The sequence below is a fragment of the Chaetodon trifascialis genome, chromosome 1, assembly GCF_039877785.1.
Source record: "Chaetodon trifascialis isolate fChaTrf1 chromosome 1, fChaTrf1.hap1, whole genome shotgun sequence".
Classification (NCBI taxonomy): Eukaryota; Metazoa; Chordata; class Actinopteri; order Chaetodontiformes; family Chaetodontidae; genus Chaetodon; species Chaetodon trifascialis.
The window spans coordinates 14,714,641-14,739,114 of NC_092056.1; the positions used below are offsets into that span (position 1 = coordinate 14,714,641).

Here is a 24,474-nt window from a genome sequence, read left to right on the forward strand (position 1 = left end):
TAAACAATATTATGCATACTATATATTCATGTGCTCTTATCGAATCCTGGGGACCTTATGGCAAGCAAGCTGATTTCCATTACCTATTCTATGATACAATTTGTCATTCCATCCAAATGTAACATTTAAAACTAATTGCCAAGTTTATTTTTATTCCTAAGTCCCTTGTCTTAAAATATCAACTTGTCTTGAGAGAATAACATGTTTCGATGACATAAAAGCCCCATAGTGTTCATGCTGAATTTGCATAAGAATTCATGAGTTTGAGAGGATTTGTTTAAACAAATTGGACCAAAAGCCATCAGCGATTCTGAATAGAGCCCTGGAGAGACATCTGACTGACATGCGAAGAGACAATGTACGTACACGTGCATGCATGCGCGCGCGAACACACACACACACACACACACACACACACACACACACACACACACACACACACACAAAGTTGACTCACTATGCCATTTGATAATCTATTAAACTGGCCTAGGTTTAATGTAAAACTGCACTGTGTTATGTGCTGTTGTGAAACACTGATAATTATCATTTCAATCATGAAAAGATTTGTGCCTTAGTAAATACAAACTTTAAATTTCTGAATTCACCATGACAGTGACTGCCTTGCAGGAATCACATTTATTTTACTGCATGCTGTTGCCACTTTGTGGTCGGTGGTGCAGGTGAATGCTAATGAAGTCATTAGACTAATCATGAACCGCATGAACTCACAGGCTACACCGCTGTGCAGCTTTGATGGACGCCGGGTCTTTCTCAGTATGTGTTGTTGTGCATGCTTGCATTCTTAATTATGCGTTATCCATGCTAAGTTCAATTAGAAAACAAATATAAATAAGAATCCAAGATACCACCCATAATACTTCTGCTCTTTCTCTTTGTGTAATTATTCAGAACACATGGTCAGGCCTTTTGGCACCAGAGAGCATAAGTGAATGCATAAGAAGCATTAAATTGCAAGCTGCTGTCAGTCAAGCCAATTCGATTTCTCACATGGCTCCTCATGATGAAGTATGACTTTCCCCAAAAGTATCGAATGAATGAGTCTGAAACCTTTTGGTTTGTTTGCAAAAACCTGTCTGAACATGATCCAGGCTAGACCTCAAAGGAGAAAATGTATTATATTTTCCCCTCAGCCAGAGCCAAATGAACTTAACAGCGGGTGTGACCACCATATGGTCTGAGTACCTTAACGCTCACAAACTCAATGTGCTTCATCAGGACTGTGTGAGTGTAGTTTGATCATATTTGATTGACAGTGGCCTGTCAACTTAAGCAACAACCCCACAACTGTGAACACATTTTGATTCAGATTTTATTATCCTGATTGGTGTCCCAAAGCATGTGACACCCTTTTTCCAAATGAGCCCTGCGCTCTTCAAACCACTAAGAAAAGCACTAGAGAAAAACAGAAATACAGAGGTCTCTCAATTGGAACAACTGAAAATAACTTCAAACTTTGGCAGAAAATTTTGTGTTCACCTCTTTCGAAACAGGCAAAGCTGAAAGAGAAGATTGTAATGTTGAACAACATACAGTAGCAGAAAAAGCAGAGGTGTAACTAATAACATTAGCAGTGCTTAACGATGCTCCATTCCATTTAAGTCTCTCTATAAGCCCTGCCAGTGAACCAGCCTGCACAATACCAGAGCTCTGCAACAATAACACCTAAATGGAAGACTGCTATTATTAATGTCATTAGTTACGCCTGTCCGTTTCCTGCTATTTCATGTCAAAAGGTCTGCTGTGAAACAGGCCTGTTAGATGAGATACAAAACGAGACCTCTTCTCTGCCCGAGCCCCACTGCAAAAACTAAATGGTGGTCTTTGATTCAATTCTCCAGTACTCCTCCTGTCTATCTATAAGGTGACTGAATCCAGGCAGTTAATCACATTAAAGACAAAAATGACTTTTAAAAAAGTAGCCAGCTGGAGAGGAGTCAGTTGTCACTGATATGGCTCACAGTTGGTGCTTGTGGAAAAAATGGTTTCTTGTGAGAGGAGGTATCAAGAAGAGGATTTCATTTTTGCCAGTTAAACAGCTTTGAGATAAACAAAGTCAATCTGACTTTGGATGGCAAGAATAAACTAGATAAAAGAAGATGGGTTGCAACCTCTTTTCAAAAACAAGACATGATGCATATAGTGCATGTTATATGCTACTGTTTAGTTACGATTCAAGATATTAATGGAAACAGAATGAAGTATTCAAAGCAGTACGTCACATAAGACATTCTGCCCCTGAAAATAAAAGTGGGTTACTTTCATGAATTTATCAAGTTGATTTTCTGTCACAATATTAACCAGTTATATGCTCGACCTCAGTACAGTTAACTCATCATTGTTTTCAGTTTGTAATTAAATATTTATTTCACTTAACACAGTATTTTCACATACTGTCCCTGCCATTATTAATTTACATGCAAAACTATTCATCTGGTGAATCGATGCATTACCATTTTGTCACTTGTAATATATAAATATATCTCACTGAACTTTAAATCTTTAGGATGTGTTGTGGTCAGTGTAAGTACATTCAAAGTAATATTAGATTGATGCTAAAATTGAAGGTTGCTGCCTTTTTAATGAACCTGCCTGGTGACAAACGGACTCCCAGTATCATCTGTGTTCATTAGCCCTGGCGCTGATGTCACCAGAAAAAGTTCCTTACTGTCAAAATCACAATGAGAAGCTATCAAATTTACATGAAGGAACCCAAACACACCTAACCGGTTTTTCCCACTTTTGGTTCCCTTGGTTCTACTGAGCTCTTTGTCATTTCGGTTGAACATTGTTATAAAAGGAACATTTTCCTTAACAGAATTGTAATCAGCAATACCAGAAGAAAGTCGAGGTCCCAAACATGGGCCATACATGATCCGATACATCATGTAAATAATAACAAAAAAGAATGCAGAGCACAAAGCCACCAGGTTAGCAGTGTTTAACAATATTCTTTTTCTGCACCTGCAGGTGTCTCATGACTTTGCCATTAATTTTAACCAAGAGGATGATGAATGTGAAGGTAAGGAAGGGCTTTCAGCAACAGCTTTCCTGAAAAGTGCACCTCTATGCTGATGATATTAGAATTAACATCTAGGGTTAGGGTTAGAATTATCGCTGTGGCACAGCAGGCTCCTCATCACAAATTTCAGGTAAATGAATGAATGAAAAATGTAGATGAATGTTTGGCAGATCATATTCAAAACATCCTTTAGTAAAGAAGAGAACCAACTCCTCTGTACTGGATTTTATGAGGATTTATGTGTGCATCTTTCTCTAGTTTTGTGACTCAAGAGTCAGTCAAACATATTCAAAATGTAAATGTTCCTTCTTTCAGAGGTTTTATTTTCTGTACTCAGGCCCCTAATAATTTGCTCAACTACAGTAAATGATTCATCTGACTGTAATTTACAGTCAATTCTTTACAAGTGTGTTAAATATTTCCTTCATTTTGCTCTGTGCTCTCTTTGATTAGAGATCCAAGGGGTGGTTGAGGCATACCAGAACTGCCTTCCTAAGATCCAATTGTATGGCCCAACCAACGTCTCTCCCATCATCAACAGAATAGCTAAGCTGGCAGCAGGCGACGGCAACATTAAAGATGCTTCTGTGAGTGCCCCTTTATACTCTATTAAAAAAAAATATGGACATAATAGAGGGTTTGTTGTTCTCTGAGTTCCCAGAATGAACAACCTGTGGTTCACCGCCCCGTTCATGGTAATGTTGCCCTGCAGTGCAAAAGAAGTGGCCCATTATAGAGAAAATTAGTATTCTTTAAATTATAGATTGAAGTCATAAAGTGTTGCATTGGTGGTGTATTATTGTACATTTTTCAATATCACTGACCCTTTATTTTTGTTGGAAATTACCTCATGAGCTGCAGTTAAACTGTGATTTAACAAAAGTGGGTAATAGAGTCACTCACTGTGCCTGCTACCTTTCCTTAATATCCCTTTGGGAGTAAAAACATTAGTCTATTATCTATTTACTACCTTGAATTACCCATCAGTTACATGGACATTATGTTCTCAGCTATTACACTCAACTGCACTGACCTTCATCTAATTGTTTACTCCTCAGTGTCAGTCCTTATTTTTCAGTAAATGAGCGGCTGTAAATGATTAGACTTTCAGGTCATGCATTAGAAATACACAGGGCAGGAGATTCAGTAAAACAAACACAGTCATGTTTCCAACAGACTAACCACTGCTCATTGTACCAATCAAGAATGATCGCTGTATATTGTGCCATGTTAATATTCTTGTACTGTACTCATATTATACTGTTCAGCAGACACATGAAATTAATTTCACACATACACGCATGCACACACACAGCATTTCTCTGCTGTAGTTTGTGATTTATTTGCTCTGTCTTTTGTTTTTAATATGTTTCTATTTTATCCACTCTCAATTCCCTTGTTTTCTGTATAACACTTTAACAGAGTGCCATACACACATAAACTTTTCTTTTCAGTGGAGGCTGTAAAATTATCCAAGACAGCATGAAAAACCTACTTGAGACCAAAACACCCACTGAGAGGTGTCCTTGCTTATAACTGCATGTTGCTGTTAAAATGGGTTCACATTAACATGGATTAATTCACACTGAAAGCTCTTTTCTTCTTCCAGCGATACCACATCCTGCTCATCCTCACGGATGGTGTAGTGACAGACATGGCAGACACGCGTGAAGCCATTGTACGAGCCTCCTACCAGCCTCTCTCCATAATCATTGTTGGTGTGGGCAATGCAGACTTCACAGACATGCAGATTTTGGATGGAGATGATGGAGTCCTACGCTCACCGAAGGGCGAACCAGTCCTCAGGGACATTGTGCAGTTTGTGCCCTTCAGAGACTTCAAAACGGTCAGTTCTTTTCACAGTCTGTCAATCTTCACTTGTTTACTTTCAGTTTTCAATTCAACTCCACTCCTTCTGACTGCTGTGCCAGTGATGCTTGTGGACATTAATCTTTTTTATATAACGTCCCCCTCCCTTGTTATTTAAAAGAGCAAACAGGAGGCTTTTGCTGGCTTTGCCAGTGCTACAGATGGGCATCATGGACTGGAGGAAATCCAGAAATGTCTTCACACAAGAAAAGTATTCAAAATGTAACTACATGCAATCAGCAGTATTTCAGCTATACATTTATGCAGTCTGTTATGGACAAAGCTGAATAAATTAGTTAAGAAACCTACCAAAGACAGATGCTTCTATACAGGAGACAAGACGAGCATGAAAACGATGCGGATGCTATGGATCCCCCTTTTTTTCATACTCAGCAAAGAGTATAACAACCACAAGCAAAGCAGTCCTGGGGGGTGTGCAAAAAGTAATCATTCTTATATTAAAGACATACTGTAGCCTACCCACATTTAATTTGTGTCTTAGCCTTACTTTAATGTTTGGAAATTATTTCTAGATTCTTACTATCATTGTTAATTATTCTCTAAGGCATCTTTTTATGTTCTAGTTATGTGATTATGCTGTTTACATTTCACTTTGTTGAATATCACTTTTAATTTTCTCTGATTTGTCCTGTGGGTACAATCACCTGATCATTTTATCTCATCTCAGTATTCATGGTTCTGATTATGGTTAACAGCTGGAAACCCCAGTGCTGACAGAGACAGGTGATAACCAGCTTCATGATACCGATATCCAGAAGCGCCAAAGTTTGTTTTAGTGAAGCAAGTAACCCAAAAAGAGACAGAGACCTCAGGAACACATTTAACGATATGGAGGTTGGCTGTTAGCCAAGTTCTACACTTTTCTCTCTCACCCCAGATAAACTCAGCCTTAATATATTCATACAACATGCAACATGCTGCCAACAGTATTGTAATGTGAATATTATTTGAGTAATATGATGTCTAATACGATGTCTCACCTCAAGCCTGCATCTTATCAGTTCGCTTTCTGTCTGCCTCTTTTGCCTCAACAAACAGAAAGAAATTGAAAACAGCTGGAAAATAACAAAAGACAGGGTGACAGGGTTCATAAAAGGAGGACATATTTAACATATTTCTGCTGTATATTGGTGGAGACAGATTGGTATTTTCTCAGTGGGTACGTCCATGCCTGATCAGGATGAAACTAAAAAAATTGGCTTCTCTGTGTGAGATTAAAATGATATTTAACAGTTGTTTTGACAACTCCAGCTGTTCTCTGTCTCGATTGCAGGCTTCACCTGCAGCCCTGGCCAAATGTGTTCTGGCGGAGGTGCCCAAGCAAGTGGTAGAGTACTACAGCCATAAGGCCATCTCCCCCATGTGTCCTGTGAGGGACCTACTCACCCCCATCCTCAGCCCAGTCGCCACCACCCCAACAGAATAACCACCCACCCTGTTCCTGGGACCGAGCTTTGACCACAGCACCAGTCGGGCAAACTATGAGGGAGAAAGGACGCATGCTTCGCGATGTTGGACGAGGACTGAAGAAAAAATCTTTCCAAATGTGTTGTTACTCATTTATTTCAATTTCCACTGCTGTCAAAGTGTTTACACCAGGACAGTGCGACAGAGACTGTGGGCTTTTTATTTCTCTGCTCAGTGTGGATTCAGCTTTACTCCCTGGCTGTGCAAATTGACCGTCCAGCTGTTTCAGCATCATGAGTCTTGGAGGATTGTTTTTTTTTCCTAATTTTTATGCATGCAGGCCAGTCCCTCAGTGCTCATCCATCGATCGGATGCACGCTTATTATTCCTCACTGGCCAGGAAATTCAGCCCCTATTAAGTTACTGTTTTCCTTATTTCATACCCAGATAATTTTGAAGATGTACTGTACAGTACTATATGTCACAATCAAAATTCTATTGCTTGACTTGAACAATATTTAATCCAGATATTATAGATGAACCACAGTATTAAAGAAGAGATGCTGCATTCAGATCTGTTATTATACTGACCTTCCCTCGTATACTCAAGTCTGTCTGGCCACAGGATTGACTTTATTTGGATTACAGACACACACAGATCACAATTACAAATCAGCCAACCATGTGTTGACACTGGAGGAGATTAGTGGAAAATCATTAATTCTGTTTTTTTTTCCTCGTAAAATACAAATTAACTATTCTTAACTGATCGACTAATCTATTGCTAAAATGAAAGACTCTGTTCCAAAGTGCACCAGAATGAACTATGAATGACGTCAGCCGTCTGATGTCTGCAAATACACAAGAAAGCAATGCTGAGTGTGTTTGGCAGATTACAGGTGCAGGTTGCCATATTCTGTGTAAAATAAGTACCTAAATAACAATACATAGCTAAACCTTCAGTAAAGGTTAAAAACCAGGTGAGAAAACAGCAGCAACAGAAGGATCTTTGTTTGGTTCTGACGTGTCGACGCTTCAGACCTGTTTGTGCATCTGTGAAATTGCAAGTGCAACAGTGTTTGATATTTGCTACAGCTTGAGCTCTTTGTATGCTTTTTCATATACAACAGGGAGCTAATGAGTCCCAGCAAGACAGAAAGTGCGGTCAGGTCATCAGCTGGTGGGCTGAAGTAGGAGATGTGTTTGGGTTGCTGTGCAGTAGCTAAATGTTGCAAAGGGCTGCCTTTCCTGAGGTTAGCTGTGAACAAAACCCAAATGACATTTTTCCTTAAAGAGGAGGTGACTGATCACACCCTATTTTTTGGTCTTTTGTAAGATGCTATGGTATAAGCTGTGAAAATCATGCTTCATGTCAGGTGAATCCTTTCCCTCTGAACTGTTCGTTATTGTTGTCATCCCTGTCCCAGCTGTCACGCAGGTAACATCCTTCACTTTCCTGCAGTATGTTTCATTATTATTTTCCATTTTGCTGCTTTTTATATGCAATAGAATTCCACTTGATGTTTCATAAGGAATTAAACTGTTGAGCACACAGTTTAGTTCAGATGAAAGCACAAAGCCGATCACAGTGAGTGCAGTAATGTTCATAAACCAGCACTAGAATGATTTACATCAGAGAAATGTATAAAAAAAAATCAAAAAATCATTATCACCAAATTTCCTTCGTGACCATTAAAAAGTTTCCTACTGTAAAATTAGTATTAATGGATTGCTCATCATTGCACACATACATCACCAGAACAAACTGTTCTGTGAATGCTTTCATCTCAAGTATCTCTTGCCTGGAGGATCACTCTGTACTCTGTGCTGCATTTGATTTGTCTGCTGATCTATCAAGCTTTCCAATCTTCACCTTATTCTAAAAGCTAAAACTGACACTTTCTCTTACCTTGGCTGGGCGCTGTCAGATTGTCTTCATGACGTTCAGAGCATATCCTGTAACAGTTGAAAACATGCAGCATCATGTTTTGGCCTCACTATTTCCCAAAGGAACGTGTTGATGCTACAGAGGCTGAGGCACGACCGCTCGCTGAAAATGACTCTTTACAGCAGAGAAGACAGATGCTGTTTTTTATTGTAAACACCTGTGTGAGTAGGCCATCTCACCAAACAGGACAGGAGAGATGATGAGTCCAAGTCACAGGTTGTTACATTTTCAAGGAGTGTGGAAAAAGCCAACTGAACAAGAATGTAAAGGAGTTGATTGAAATGTTTTTGCAGTTTTCAAAAGGTATCCTCCTGGCACACAGCATTTTATCACTTATCAAGCTTTTTTTTTTTTTCTCCCCAAAATACAGATGATTTCATCTCAAAAGTAGTTGACTGAAGTTTGTAGTCTTTCTCAGAGCTGAACAAATTCTCCACTGTAAAGGATAATTTTATTGAACCTACGTTGGTTTTTGATTGCATATACAAACTAACGCTCAAAATAAGTGTAATATTGACTAAAACTGCAACATTTTATGAATAAAGCTCAAACACTGTTGCTTATACCAGCAGACTGACTTAAAAGCGTCAGTAACATAAAAACTCCCTTGTTTTAAAACCTTCTTGTTCACAATACAGTAACAACCCTGATATTGTTTGGTTGGGCCCAATTATTTGTAGCCTGTTCTACTAATGACTCTATACTTTGTATATTTGCTTAGTGGATTTGCATTTATCTTATATGGTGCATTTATGCTCTGAGCGACCGAATGGTGACTAACTCACTTGGCTGAAAACCAAGCTGTCCTTGCCATTAAACACATTGGAAGGATATCTAGACTTTGCAGCTATTCTAACATACACACATCCACCCCCGAGCTACAAATATTAATCTGACTTTGATTTGTCCTCTAGAGGTTCACCAGCCCTCCCCAGACACACACTATTGACTTCTCATGAATGCACATAAGCACAGTTAGCTCTGCTGTTGGCTGCTCTCCTTGAAGATCACAACTATTGAGGATTCTTGAGTCATTATGGATCGCAGGATGAGGCCTATTGATTCAGCAGGCCTAGGTTTACAGCCACACTTAGTTTCTTAAATGTAAATGATCCTGGATGGTCTCACAACTGAAGCTCAGCTCCATGTGACCGCTCTACAACAGGGAGGGAACGGATGCAAAAATTAGGAAAACACTGCTGGAATGCTGGAGCAGCACTTGACATCACAGGTTATTTAGTGAGATACCTTGTTCCTAATTATTGAAAGACTTACAGCACAAGGAAAGTGACTAAAAAGCTGATAATCGCTATCAGAAAAAAGAAAAACATTTCTGAAAGCCTTCATCTGTGAAAACAGCTCTCCCATAAATCTTTAGTGGATACTTATTGTGACTGGATAAGAATACGTGCAGATACCAACCAATATTTCTGCTCCTTGAGGGCAAACCAGCCCACATGTTAATATCTACAAGTCATCAACACTTCTTCTGTGATTCATGCCTTACATGGCAATTCACTCTTCGTCTCATATTACCTCTATCACCTTATTGCTACTTTGCCTCAGGTTATGAGGTGCACCAGCTCAAATGATTGCACACGCTCTTAACATTTTTATGAAATGTGATACAATTGATAAATGGATGACCTCAGAACAAACAAAATCTTGTTCATTTATCTAATAAGATCAGAGAATCAGATTTGCCCCAGACAAATAACTTCTGACCTCTTCAAAGTATTCAATTCTATATCTGTTTCATTAAGTGACACGTCTCATTGTAATCAATCATGTATGAAATGCTAAGGTATTCAAAAAATATCAGTGCGTGCTTGTGTGCAAGAGCTCGCTGAACTTGAGTGCACAGTCAGTCATGTCTTAATGGGAAATAATCATTTGTGCCTCAGTGGCGCAACCAACAGTGAGCTGATACACTGGAGACAATAAGACCGCGTTCATGTGGCCATCTCACACTGCAGATAACAAAACAACTGGGAGGAATTCACTGAGCTTCTTATTTCCCTTATCTATACTTGCACCATTGTGAGACAAAATTAACAAGTCATAGGTTTTACACCACACTGATGTATTTGAAATTTCCCAAACACACACTCTCTCTTGCACCCATCCAAAACAAGGTTTACAGCCCACAACCCTAATATGCAACTGGTGTAACTGCCGGCCGTGTGGGTGAGAGGCAACCCATGCACCATTAGTAAATATTAGATTTTTTTTTTTCAAAAGGAAGAAAGGGATTTATTGCATGCTTACTTTAATTGTTAAGCTGTGCTGTGCAGTCATTCCTTTGGGTCTTATGATATGCTAATATGCAAGCCTGCATTTGCACAAACCTCTGTTCTTGTAGTTGATGCTGTCTGTCTTGCAGTTAGGTAAATAAATCTCACCATTTAACTGAAACTGCCTCTGTGATTTGTTATTGTATTTAATGGAGTTTTAATGATTTTGTCTAAAATGATATATTACATCCGTCTACTTTTGTCATCCACTTTCCTCTAATCCTGCTCACTCGTCTGAGCGATCATCTCACAAAACATTTTCTCACAGCTCACCGCTGTGCAGGAGGGATGAATTGAAATGAGAACATGGTATTGATGTGTGAGATGAAAAGTAGGTTATGCTATCGTGTACACATTTGCCCTGTGTGGTTTGGCTGCCAATGCTGTGAGTACTTATTGCATGGAAAGAGGGACTGAGCCTACTCTTTAATTCCATCAGACAGCTCCTTTCATTTAACGGCTATTGTTGAGAGCACTGAATAACGGTTGTTTCCATGGTGACACCTACTTGTGGGGAGACATAGACCTTCATTTTTGTCAGATTCAGGGACAAAGATGCAGGATGCGAGGGCTCTGGGAGGAGGCCATCCTCACACACTGTTATGAAAAAGAGGAGGCTTTGATTGTGATGGCCGCTGTCCTTCACATGGCCACTGCATGTCCAGCAGGGCTGTGAGCCTCAGGTGAGCTCTGCTGGACATGCAGTCAGTTTCTCTCTCTCGCTGTCTCTCTTATAATCCTATTTGTGCCTAGCCGTCTGATTTATGGCCACAATTAAAGAACACTCACCACCGCTTAACATTCACAGGCAATAAAATCAACAGCAAGCTTGCACCCTGGGAAAGATGCTGTTGTTTAGTGGAATCAGCTCATTGCCTCCATGTTATCAGATTACCTTTAGCGCCTTTAAACTCAGCTGAGCTTCCCTAACACTGCCATGGTTGGGAGGTCTCGAGTCTCGAGGAGCCGTAGAAACAGGAAAGAGAGAGGAGGCATTGGCTTTATTCTCAGTGGCTGGTTGCCGAACGCCTCCCTATAATGAGGAAATGACTAATAAGAGATAGAGAATGGGAAATCTCAGTAGTAATTAGCTGTCTCCTCCTTCCCACGAGGGAACTGAACACACCTTTGAAATGCTTCCAGCCAGCTCCTCTGATGTTGTCTTTCACATGTTTTCTATCCACCAGTCACTTTGTGCATTTACAGTGCAGCACATGCATGTATATATGGATATTTATATACATACATATATATAGGGTGTACTGTGTTTCTAATACAAAGCATAACAAAAAGAAAATGTGCTTTTGCTACCAATATAATATTATATTATTTTCAAATAATGCAGTGTTCCGAGTCACCAGCAGCTTTCTCAGCATCCTTGGTCGACAGAGTCTATTGAAACATGTCAACAAATGAGTCATTTAGAATCACACACACTGCTGAGGAAGAAGAGAAGGCACAGCTCCACAGAAGGGACTACAGTCGTGATTTTTGCTTGAGCTAAACTGACCCCCAAGGAAAAGTTAGCGCCGTCATCATCATAGTCTTACATTATGTCTCACTCACTATCTCACTCTGCTGCTCCCTCATGCACTCCATTCACTTTTTCTCATCTTTCTCACACACACACATTTCAATTTTCACATTCATTTTTTGAATCAACTTAGTCATTGTCACAGCTCATGAAAAAACAACCCCCCTCCACCACCAACACCACCGCCACCACACTATCAGCACTCAATATGAGTTTTCCCATATTTAAGTACATTTCCACACCATAATAATGGAGGAAATTAAAAACACACGTCTAACAGCTGCCATCCTAATATGCTCACAATGACCATGCTAACATACTGATATTTAGTAGTTAGTAGTAGTATTGTTTCCGTGTTCACCATCTTAATGTTAAACATCCTAGTTCACACTAAACAGAAAATAGAGCTGAGGCTGATGGGAATGTCATTAGTTCTGCAGGTATTCGGTGCAGGATAAAAGTTCAGGGATCAACAAAGTTATTACAAATCAACCCAGGGAGGGCATGAAAGTCTGAATCAGATTTCACAGCAATCCATCCAATAGTTGAGTGAAGGCGGCATTAGATGAGAAGTCAGGGGATCACCAGTCATATTCATCCACAGGGGGCCATGAATGTCTGCACCAAATTTCATGGCAATCCATCCAAATGTTGTTGAGATATTTCAATCTACACCAAAGTGGTGGACAGACCTACCACGACCTGCACCCCCCTCTAGCATGGCTACAGTTTAATCTGCTTAGAAATTCCCTACAAGGAACACCCAGCAGAAAGATGAACTGTCTGTGAATGTGTAGTATATGACGCCATGAAACTTTCAAGAGGGACACTTTTGTTTACGCTGATATATGTAGAGATGATCAGTGTATCACAAAGGAAGCTACCACTCCCCCTTGGAAGTTGGTGTACCTGTCTGCAGAACAATTAACAGCCTTTCCGCACTGCAGGACTTTCAGCTGTGGCTCAGTGACTCAGTGAGTCTCAGTCTGCTCTGTCTATGTCTCTCACACCGCAGATACAGTCATTTAATTAGACTCTATAGTGCTCAGTCCCTGCTTCATAAACCTCCTTCTATAACTGCATAACTTTGGCTCTGGGGACTGAAAAAGCCTCCCACTTTGACCAGTATGAAATTAAACAACTGATGCACATGTGGGAATCTTTCATGCCTACATGACCAGGGTGTAATTAGAAAGAGAGAGCAAGCAAGAAGATTTGGATATGAAACCTGTGTAATGGCAACGATTTCTGTGATGCACTTAAAGCACCCGTCTTCTCTCCCGTTTCTGATGAAACAAAACAGCCAGAAGGTCTATATTTGAGACATCATCATCAGCATTCATGAAATTAATTCATGAAGACTGCAGTGTGGCTGCTTTTTGTTGGGCTTAAATGATCTTTGTTGAGTTTCGTGCCGTGTTGAGACTGGCACACGCACTGTGGTTAGACTTACTGTAATGTGTTGCCTGCTATTCAGTCTCGTTGCTCAGGGCAATACCAAGAGAGTCTGTTCAAACCAGAGCATCACACAGAAATGATGCTGCGCTGTAGTGTGTTATTTCAAATGTTCAGAAAGCTGTGGATTTCAGTTGTATAGCTTGTAAAAAACATTTGAGACTGTGATAACATTTGTGACACAGGGCAAACACATTTCCATTCTACAAATGTAACATTAAATCTTCTTTTTTAAATGCATTGAACGCTAGTTTTCAGCCTGCAGGCACATGGAGTCAAATTAAGGCAAGAAATACAAGAATAATAATAGAATAGCAGATAAATTATTGTGGAAGCAAAATAACAGTGTGCAGATTCGAGGATGCTAGCTTTTCCTCTTTTCTTTTCTTTCCTTTTTAACGTGTGCACATGCAAACATGCAACAACAGATTTTTTTTGGCCACTTGGGGGCAGCAGAGACAAGCTAAATACAACATTTAAGGTTGATATTGCAAACTTGACAACAAACAGCTGTTTATTTACACATCCAGCAGTTATGGAACACCATCATCATTCATTTCGAGTCATGTTTCTGTCCACCTGGTGAACGCAAGTCCAATATTCACTCTTTTAACGCTGTTTTTGGTCTCCACCAACCTTGTGGCTGTGATGCTAAAGTTGCAGCCGGACAGCTGAACAATGAGCTGAATCTCTCTCTAAATCTCTGTAAAGCTGCAGATTCAGGTGATAATTCTCTGTAGGTGCATCAGCACATTGTTCACATTGTCATTTGGTACTTTTTAAAATCATGAAACTATCAATCCTAGCTTCCTTAAAGATAATGAAATTACTTTAAACAACATAAAAATGATAAATATTGTTTTGCTAATCCATTTAGAGCCCTGGGTGTGTACGGATACATGTAGCAGGGTCATGATTACATTAGCATCGTTGGTGTTAAATTACCATGAGTCAAACATATTTAGGACAGCTCCTATGGGTAATGATGTCATCCACAATATGTAGGCAGCAACATAGGAGCCATGAAGAACAACCTGAATGGAGATATAAACCATGAGGAGCAGAGAGGGGCTCATACTATATGAGATTCTCCCTCCCTCCCAAATCATACAGTATTATGTTATAAGAATAATGCATGCACTGAATAAAAAAAAGACACCTGTTACAAAATAGGTGTGTGACAAAATGGCAGCTTTGGGGTCACTAGAAGATCATGGCAACAATGAATCTTTGAAGACATTCCTGATTTTCTGGTTCATGAAGATTTTATCTTTTATATGTTAACCAGGTCAAATGGTCTTGTATGCACATGTGTGCTATTTGTGGGAGGATTGGACATGCATACACACTTTCACAGTGATTGTGATTCATGAAATGGAACAGTGAGTTGGTGGTGCAGTTTAGCACTTTCATGGGTTTCATGGCTTTCTTTTATTTTTCATGGCATAAACCATCACATGCAATTTTCACTCAAATGTAAATTTGAAAGAATATATATATATATATACACACACACACACACACACACACACACACACACACACACACACACACACACACACATATACATATATACATATATACATACACACACACACACACACACACACACACACAGACACACACACACACACATACATACATTAGTATACATGCTGTGGCAAAAAAATGTCTGAACATTTTGTAATACAAAAGACTATTTAAGGCCACTGGTTATATGTTCTGTCCTCTCAGCCTTGTTATTAATTTGTCTCATGCCCACTGAAAAGTGGCAGCCAGTGTGACCTCGTGCTCAGAAATGTCCAGCTGCACTGGGAATTAGCAAGTCTTTCAGCCACATAAAATGTCACCAATCTCAGGTCTTTTGAATAAAAGTTGCTTTTTCACTCACTATCTTAACAGCCACACCAGGACAAATGTGTTGTACAAGAGAAAGAAATACCACTGTCTTCACCAACAGTGTTCTCAAGCTAGACTGGTAGGTGAAATGGACAGTTGATGATATCTGACAGCGCACAATGCAGAGATCATCGCTTTTTCAAGAAGTAAGGAGTCAGACTAACAAAGTCCCAGGTCTCAAACTGAATAAATAACGACCTGTCTCTATTTCCCTTGCAGTCCAGTCAAAGTCTGTCTTTAGAGAAAGATGATAAATTTATTTGTATGCGTCAAGTGTAATACATAATTTGTGCATCAACTCCAAAATACAGAGGTCATAACTGTGTGCAGTCTTATCAGAAAATGACATCTGTTATGGACTAAATGCTATTATGGGACTTTAAACTCAAGATAAAAGGCAGTGTGTGAATCTGTGTTTCAGCAAACATCTGCCACAGGCAATAAGAAAATTCTATATTTTTTTTAAGGTTAACTGAATGCATTTGTCATTTTGTGCAGAAATTTGCATAACATTAAATGTAAGATGGAATGGAAAATTTGGAAAAATTCTATATTTTTTTTAAGGTTAACTGAATGCATTTGTCATTTTGTGCAGAAATTTGCATAACATTAAATGTAAGATGGAATGGAAAATTTGGAGGCTTTTTATTTAGACAATTTGATTTATGTGTCACATTGCAGTGCAAGATCTTCCACTTTTATTGAATCCAAGTAGAATTTCTAAATGTAAAAGCTAGTGAGAGAGAGGCTTTTTATCAATCAATGATGTTATTCAAGTGAAAAGAAAGAAAAGGAAACACTCATCGGGTTTTGTGATTGGCTCTTTTATTAGATTCTGTACGTGTCCTGGTGTTGTGCTGAAATGTCGGTTCTCTCTCTGGAATCAGAGGACAGTTCTCTGTCATTTAAGATCTTAACTCTTTCCAGATGTTGCATCAGAGTGAGTAGGTACGTTTGTTACCTATTGATTGGTGAGACGACCCCCCCCCCACCTGTTTTTTCTAATCTTAATTGTAATCTCTTGCTTGTAATCTCATATGCATTCAAGTGTGTGACAGCCCATTGAACTGAGGCAGGGATTTTATTTCATTGAGGCACCTTCCACTTAACTGATTGATTGTGCTGCTTGGGAACGTCATTACTGATGTCTTGCCTTTCCTTATTGGAAAAAACAGGAGCTCATCAGTGTCTTTCATTATTTACATTCCTTGAAGTTGCATTATCAGTGACTTCAATAATCTGTCAAATGTAATTTCCTGTATGTGCAAGGCAATGCCAGACAGTTTTATTTGTATAGCACCTTTCAGACACAGAGACATCTCAAAGTGCTTTACCTAAGTAAGAGAAATGCATCCAAAGAGAGAAATCAAATCAAAATAATAGAATAAAATGTAATGGGAACAGGGTGCATTGTTTTCTGTCTACTGCAATGTCAGTGTTTCTTTCATCATTTCCAGTGGTTAAAACACTGCACTCACCAAAGTAATCGCTGAAATTTGGGGACACCAATCATTAGTGGTTTGACGAGGTAGAAACATGCACGTATGGGATGACTGATGTTAGCAGCTGTTGTTAGTAGACCTGTGTCACATAGACAGTGAATATAACCAGCTTTAGGAGGATTACAGGTGACTCAAGATATTGTGGTTACAGCCCAGTCATTGGCTTCTGTCTCTATCAGTCAAGCAACCTAATCAATACCTTAAGCCACATTTTAAACAACACCTCAACACTCAATGAACTGCTGCTTTTTAGAAGGGCACAGCCTGTATTTCCCTCTGTATCTTTGTTGCTTTACAAATGGCACAGAGGGAAGAGAGGATGCATTCTTTAATTTGCTGCTGCATGTTTTATACCAGTGAGAGACATTAACAGATAAAAAAACAAACGTGTTGAAACCCATTCTTTTGGTTTTTGAATAAGCTGACGAAGAGACCAATTTACAGCCTCCAGTGGCTCACTGTCTCTGTAGGAGATAAATGGATTTAATTTTGTCCAGTGCTAAGCCTGCATGGCCCCATTGCCAAACCAACAAAGGCAAGGCTCAAAGTACAAGGAAACAGATACTGATATCTCTACTCCTATTAACGCCTGAGAGGTAAAGATGGAGGTCAGGAAGTCAGAATGCCTCTTTTAGCAACGTAATCTATTTGATCATTAACAGACAGCTAGCAATACTGTATTTTTGTGCATTAAATATATTTATAAAAAATATATAATATAAAAATATTTGCTTTTCCCACAGTCATGTAATGGCACGAAGTAAGCTATATAGAGTTAATGAAATGCTTTGAATTACACATTGGGATTATCTATATTTTATCATTCTATCTATATCAAGTTTTTTGCAAGGTAATTTCCCGGCTTAAGTGGGGGAATAATGAGTGCTGTATTGGCTCAGAGTGGTGAAGAAAGGTCAAAATACAGAGATTAGATATCCTTCAGGACAGCGACTGATAAGTAATGATAGAGAGAAAAATCCAAAGCCATAAATAGTTAAATAGCCATTATAATTAGCCTTGTTACAAATCAATGCGTTTCGACTCAAAAACAGATCTCTTCATTACCACACATGTCAGTCTCTTATTTGAAACTAATAACCATCTTGTACATGACAAGACAATGAGACATAAAAAGGGGCTCTGTAGTTGGGTTAACTTAAAACCATCACACACACACACACACACACACACACACACACACACACACACACACACACACACACACACACACACACAGAAATATTCAGTATACAGAAGATAAAATCACAGGAAAAGGGAAAAGTCACTTTCCTCATTCAGACTTGGCAGAGAAGTGGCCCCAGGTTTCCCACTGGAGGAGACATTTGAGTCTGTCAAACCATTCTGACATGTTTGAGGGATTATTTAAATAAACTGAACCTGGATTTTTCTGACTTTGGGGCCCTGAGGCCTGAACTACTGAGGTGTTATGCCATAGGGCAGTTAGTATTTTTTGACTTGGCAAACAGAGTTTGAGGTCATATTCTGTTTGAAGGTTATTATGAAGCAAAATATGGCTGAATGCAGAAATTTCAGACAAACATATCACCAGATAGTTGAGTCTTTTTATGTGGAGTTCTGTTTTATTAGGTAAACAGCTCAAAGGGGATAGGAAAGACAGAATGATATGCAAAATCATTTCCACAGTCAAATAAGCCAGGAGTCTGTGACAGTATGTGACCTGATCTATGACCTCAATTGTAAGATCACAGGCTGTACAGAGAATGTTAATTTCCTAATTTGATCACTGATTTGGCTTCACTGCAAATTAGAATTGCTGTTTATCAATCATGTTCAAACTGAGGGGCTGAAAACATAGATTACTGTAATGTAATAAAGTGGAAAAAAATGATCTCTGGCCATTCTCCATCCAGGCACGTAAAGAGGAAAAGCCTATTAAAGACAGGGCTTGATCTTTGCCATAACAGCGAAAATGTAATTGAACATTATTATGAGCACGGGCAAAGGTTCCTCATTGTTCTGCTGACCTTTTTGGATTGAAATTATGACTACATTCCCTTTCACTGGCAGCTTTTGTGTAGGTATAATCAACCTTCTATCCTATTGTCACTTACTATACTGAGGACATTTAATTACCAGACTTTTTAGACTTTCACAGCAGATGCATGGGAAGTTCTGTTTAATAAAATGTAAAGCAACGCCGCAATACTTTATTGAGAGAATTCATGTTACTGCAGCACAGTGACAGGCTAAAAGGTAAGAAAATAACTGATAAAGAACTATTTGAATTAAATAACTAATAAGAAAATAAGAGAACTAAAGAAATTTGCGAGACGACGTTTTAAAAAGTAAATATATATATATATATATATATACACACACACACACACACACACACACACACACACGCACACACACACACACACACACACATATATATATATGTCCCTTTGTGTCATCTGAGTCCATTTGTGTGTGTGTGTATGTCTGTGTCTGTGTCTGTGTCTGTGTGTGTGTGTGTGTGTGTGTGTGTGTGTGTGTGTGTGTGTGTGTGTGTGTCTGCACTGGGCGGTTCTTCCACAATCACAGCTCACCTACACCTGATCCTCGTGCCAATCAGCCACTACAGCTGCAGCCAATCCATAATCACTAGCCGCAGGATAAAAACCCGGATCTCCTCACCAGTCTTCGACAGATTGATATATTGACTAGCCTGGTAACGCAGCTCAGCCACGTCACTCTCCTTGTGTTTTGTTCCTCCAAGTTTTTTGCCTCTCTCCTTTTTATTATTTGAATCATCAGTACCTGTTTCCTGCATTTGGAGTCCAGCTATTTCCTCTGCCCTTAACAATTTGTGCTAAAGAAATCCTGTAATGCGACTCCACAGGCCCTGTCTGTATAATATACAGCCTGAGTGTATAGGTATGAGCAATGAATACAATATGCTTATTAATATGACAGACCAGCTGTACTGAATTGCATTCTGGTTCACAGGTGTATTGAAAGTGTCCACTAAGTGCATATCAAAGTATACAGTCTAATATAATACATGTGTTTTGTACAGCAACAACAAAATGCAGGAAGTATATATCAAAGAGAGATATATATACACATATAATCATTATTGTAGTATCATAGTATTATATATAGTAAGTAATATAATGCAGTATAAAATAAAATGGTGCTACAGATGTTAGTTCTTCTTGTACTGCGACTCCCATAGTGGTATATCCTAATACCATACATTTTGTAATGCATATAAAGTCAATATTCTGTTGACTCATGTTACCAGACTATGACTGAGCAGGTCTGTACAGGGATGATTATTTATAGTTTCAGTTACTATATTAAACAAATTGCCATATGGTATGTCCTCTGTAGTCAGACTCAAACATTTGGCACAGGGTCTGTTACTGGTGGCCTACAACAAAGTACGCAGTCATGTCATGGAATCAGCCTTCTGGGCCTGAGAGGAAGAAGACTGGAAGCTGCAGTTAGAAAGGAAAGACCCAGAAAGACAAACAGAATATGAGCGTGGATGGATTCAAATGGATGCACTTCATGGTTAGATCGCTTTGTTTGTCTTTGTGAGTCGTCTGAATGGCTCACAGGTGTTGCCAGTGCTGCGCTCTCCAAGACTAACAATTAGAAAGACATCAGCAAAATGTGTGTGAGACAAATGCTCTCAACCAGACGGCTCGTAAAATTTATGTTGTTCTGTCCACAAGACAAAGCAGTCTGTCCTTACCAAGCATGTCCACTGTGGGAGTAATGCATTGCTAACATTTTTCCCTTAATATCCCTGAGCAATGTGTGAGGGGGACTTCAAAACAAGACATTTTGTTTTAATGGCCACTGACAGTATCTCCCTCCTACTGCAAACCCATGACAGAGGTGCCATCTATCAGAACTGACAGAGTGGATAAATACATCTGTCACTATTTTTCTGTGGAACAGGCCGCATGATTGTGCCTCTATTAATCACAGTTGCTCGCTCTATCATATGAAATACTAATAGTTATTGCTGCGACAAAAACATTATTAAAGGGCATTTTAAAAAAGGTTTGAAAGCAATAATGTGTCAAAACTCCCATCACTCATAATAAGAAGATGACTGAGAGATCAAACTTTCAGGGCCTTTAAACTGAGGATATCTGGCCATATCTGAATGTAAAGTTAATTCAGTATGTGACAAAACAATGTCACCTGAAGGGCTATTCAGAGGCCGTTCTGGAGCTTCTGGTGATCATATCACAGGAATGTCATCAGCAGATGGAGTTGAGGTTCAAATTTTCATTTTTCAGAGAAGTTTTTGTTTGTGTTGGCTAAAAAGAAGAGCTTCAAGGAGGTGGTGGAGACCATAGCAGAGCAAAAAGCAGAGTGAATATTGGATTTGCATTCAGCTGGACAGAAACACAACTCCAAAGAAATGCTAATTCTCCTCCATATCTACTGGATGTGTAAGTAGACAGAACGGCCAAAATCACTTATATGTCAGTGTTGTTTTTACGACTTATTTCAGCTGCACTCCAGTGGACAAAAAAATCAAAAATCAATTATTGCAGGCAACCAATAGCAACTCTGAATTAGATGTATTTCCTTTATATTTCAGTGTACCCACAGACTGTGTGTATGTGCTTAAACAGACTAATACATGAAAAGACAAGTTAGCAAAGCAGTCGTGCTGAAAGTGAAAAAATGATTTCTTCAAGTTAGTGTAGAGTCGTATTATCAGTATTTAAAGTTTTTCCAACTGATCCCAGTTTTTCCACTTTTCTGATGGCAGAAACCCAAATGGAAAAATCCTGTCCTAGACAGCATCAATGACACCTTTAAAAGTGATGTTTTATAGGCTGTTATTTGGTAAAATAGGTCAAAGGATGTAATTTAAGAAAAAATCTCATATCAGAGGGGCTACTAGTTGAGAGCTTTTGGTAAGACTTTTGGAACCAGTCATAGTGTGATGGGGGTTGGGCAACTGAGCAAGCATTAAGACGATACTGCCTATCTTGCCAGTGGGACCAGCTGTGGCCGGGTCCAGCTGCTGAGTATCTGCTCTTGGCTTTGGTGAGAGTGGAAGTTAAAGACCTGAAAGCAGCTTAAAGGGACGTTAGGTCAGGCCTAGAAAATGGGACCATTTTCTGGAAGATGTATGATGGCACAGCCTGATACCTCCTGAAGGAACAATGATAGATCAAAGCATTATGTGCATGAATACTATGCTTTCAGATGATTTCTCACCCAACTTTTGACACCTTTTACTGATAACATTATAATGATGCTTTTTATTATACGTACAGTGAGTTTTGAGAGAGTTCAAGAATTGAGGTAGACTAAAGAAAAAGCTCAGATCCACAACCACATCCTGGCCATATGTGTGAAATGTGTTTCAGCTGTAGAGGGGTCTGACGTGTACCTCTGCAGATGGTGTCATGTGGTGTCATTGACTGAAACTATAGAGGCAATATATTCCACCAAGCAACATGCTGTGTGGCTTGTGTCCTTTCCATTTTTTTTGAAGGAGACTAGCGAGTGCAGGAAATTGCTTAAAAGATTTTCCCTCATCATCATCACCACCATTTACTCATGCAACTTTATGATATGGACGCTTGTGAAAGATGTGTTGTGTTATATGAGGAAAAAATGGAGGTTATATAATGGAACTGCATTTCTCTTTCATTTTTGTGTCTCGATTAATCTCACTGTGATAATATAAACTGGATCATAAATCTTGATGCTGTATAGAGAGATTCCTAGTATAAAGATGCTTGTTTAATTAATCCCTGCAGCGTGACTTTAATTAAACAGGACCACTTCTCAAACTGATGTAGACTAATACAGATTTATAATGCTATAACAGCCATAAACTATCAGGGGAGGAGTGGGTGAAAGAAACAGTTTATAGACCATTAGGAGCTTGATGATTGTTCTCTTGGTCCATTAAATGTTTGCCCATGTGTATGTGCAGGAAAAGTCAAAGATTCATCTGGGACTGACTTTCTGTTGTGATTTAATGCCAGTCTCTTGTACCATCCCACATTAGCACTCATTGCCACAGTCGTGCTGCTAACTGTCTCACTGTTTTACAAGCACAAACTGTCCTGATGGGAGTAAAGGGGTCCGAGTCTCATTTTAATTATAGATTAATCTGGAGGCCGGAAGGAGAAAAGAATGTGCTTTGTGCCAACAAACAAGACTCAATTTCTCTTTACCCACGGTGGTGTGCATGCCATAAATGTTAATGCACCATTATCGTCACTGCTCTGGCTGCACAAACACTGAGACGTGATAATACACAATGTTTTAATGGCCAAGCTCAACTTTAACCCACACACACAAATACAAAGTTAGTTTAAAGAAGAGTTGAGACACAGAGAAAAACAGTTAACAGTCAACAAATTTGGTAGACCAGTGTTGTTGGCAGGTGAGATAAATCCCTCCAAATCTGCTTTTCAACACCTGGCAGAGATTGATATTGGTCCTGCTCTTCAGCAATCATCAGCACATTGTATACTCAGCTGAGTTTCTCCTCTTGGACTCTTCGAATGTGCCAAAGCACACAAGCTAAACTTTTTAATTTAAACTTTTCAGTCTAGGGAAAGCAATGTTGGTTGGTTGGTTGGTCCAACACTTTGGCTCTAAATACTACTGTACCCATGAGCCTCGGCCACCGCTGGCGAGGAGAAGAAGCTAGTCAGAGGTGCGAACCAGAGTGGTAGCAAATGTGAAACACTCCCAACAGACAAGAGTCATGATAACCAAAATAACTAGAGCCACTAAACAGCCTTGTTACCTGGAGAAACGACCAATGCTGCTGCTTTTCTTGGGACAGTGGTCTCACTTTTTAGTCTACATGCTATTTGTTGACCTGTGATAGAGGCCAGCAAGATGGCAACAAGAGAGAAGCAGAGAGGCTCAGATTTCCAGCTCCTCCAGGTTGGATCCTGACGTTATCCGAGTACGTCACGCTGTGGTTTCCCCTGTGTGTTGTGCTTGATATGCCTCTTTATTGGCTGTCTGAAACACCGGCACTCTCGCGACTTCAGCCACAGCCACCAGCCTTTGTTTCATTGAGGACAATTGATAGATCAAATTTCTGCTTACTATGGACAATCAATCAGCAGCGGTCGTGAGGGATTCCTTCTTATCTCAGTAAGCTTGGAGATGAAAAAGAAAAGTAAACCAGGCAGAGCACTGAACTGCTGATAGAGTATGTGCAAGCTTTCTGCAGCTCTTCACTTCTTGGATTAAGCCTCTGTGCTGTGGTACTTACCCCCTGACCGACTGCAAGGACGAATGACAACTACCTTTGCAAACCTTTGATTGTTCCATTCCCCCACTGTTATTTCTTTTAATTTCCAGAGCTCTCATTTCACGGAGTCCGGAGCTTTGTGCGAATATAGTGAAACATCATCCCAAAGAAAGAATTTTGATGACACAGTATGCACACGATCAAAGAGCTGGAGTTTTTAAGGTAATTGTACATTAGCAACGAAATGCTTAAAGGTGGGAATAAGAGTGATAAA

At 39.4% G+C, this 24,474-nt stretch overlaps 1 protein-coding gene across 2 annotated transcripts in view; it reads left to right on the top strand.

Annotated features, from left to right (window-relative positions):
• cpne7 (copine VII) overlaps positions 1-8,056 on the top strand; it is a 30,761-nt gene extending 22,705 nt beyond the window's left edge. For both annotated transcript variants that reach the window (XM_070991113.1, XM_070991180.1), the window contains 4 exons: positions 2,989-3,040; positions 3,494-3,627; positions 4,650-4,886; positions 6,204-8,056. In XM_070991113.1, the coding sequence (XP_070847214.1) occupies positions 2,989-3,040; positions 3,494-3,627; positions 4,650-4,886; positions 6,204-6,356 (576 nt within the window). In that variant the 3' untranslated portion in view covers positions 6,357-8,056. The remainder of the gene's footprint in view (positions 1-2,988; positions 3,041-3,493; positions 3,628-4,649; positions 4,887-6,203) is intronic.
• The last annotated feature ends 16,418 nt before the right edge of the window (positions 8,057-24,474 follow it).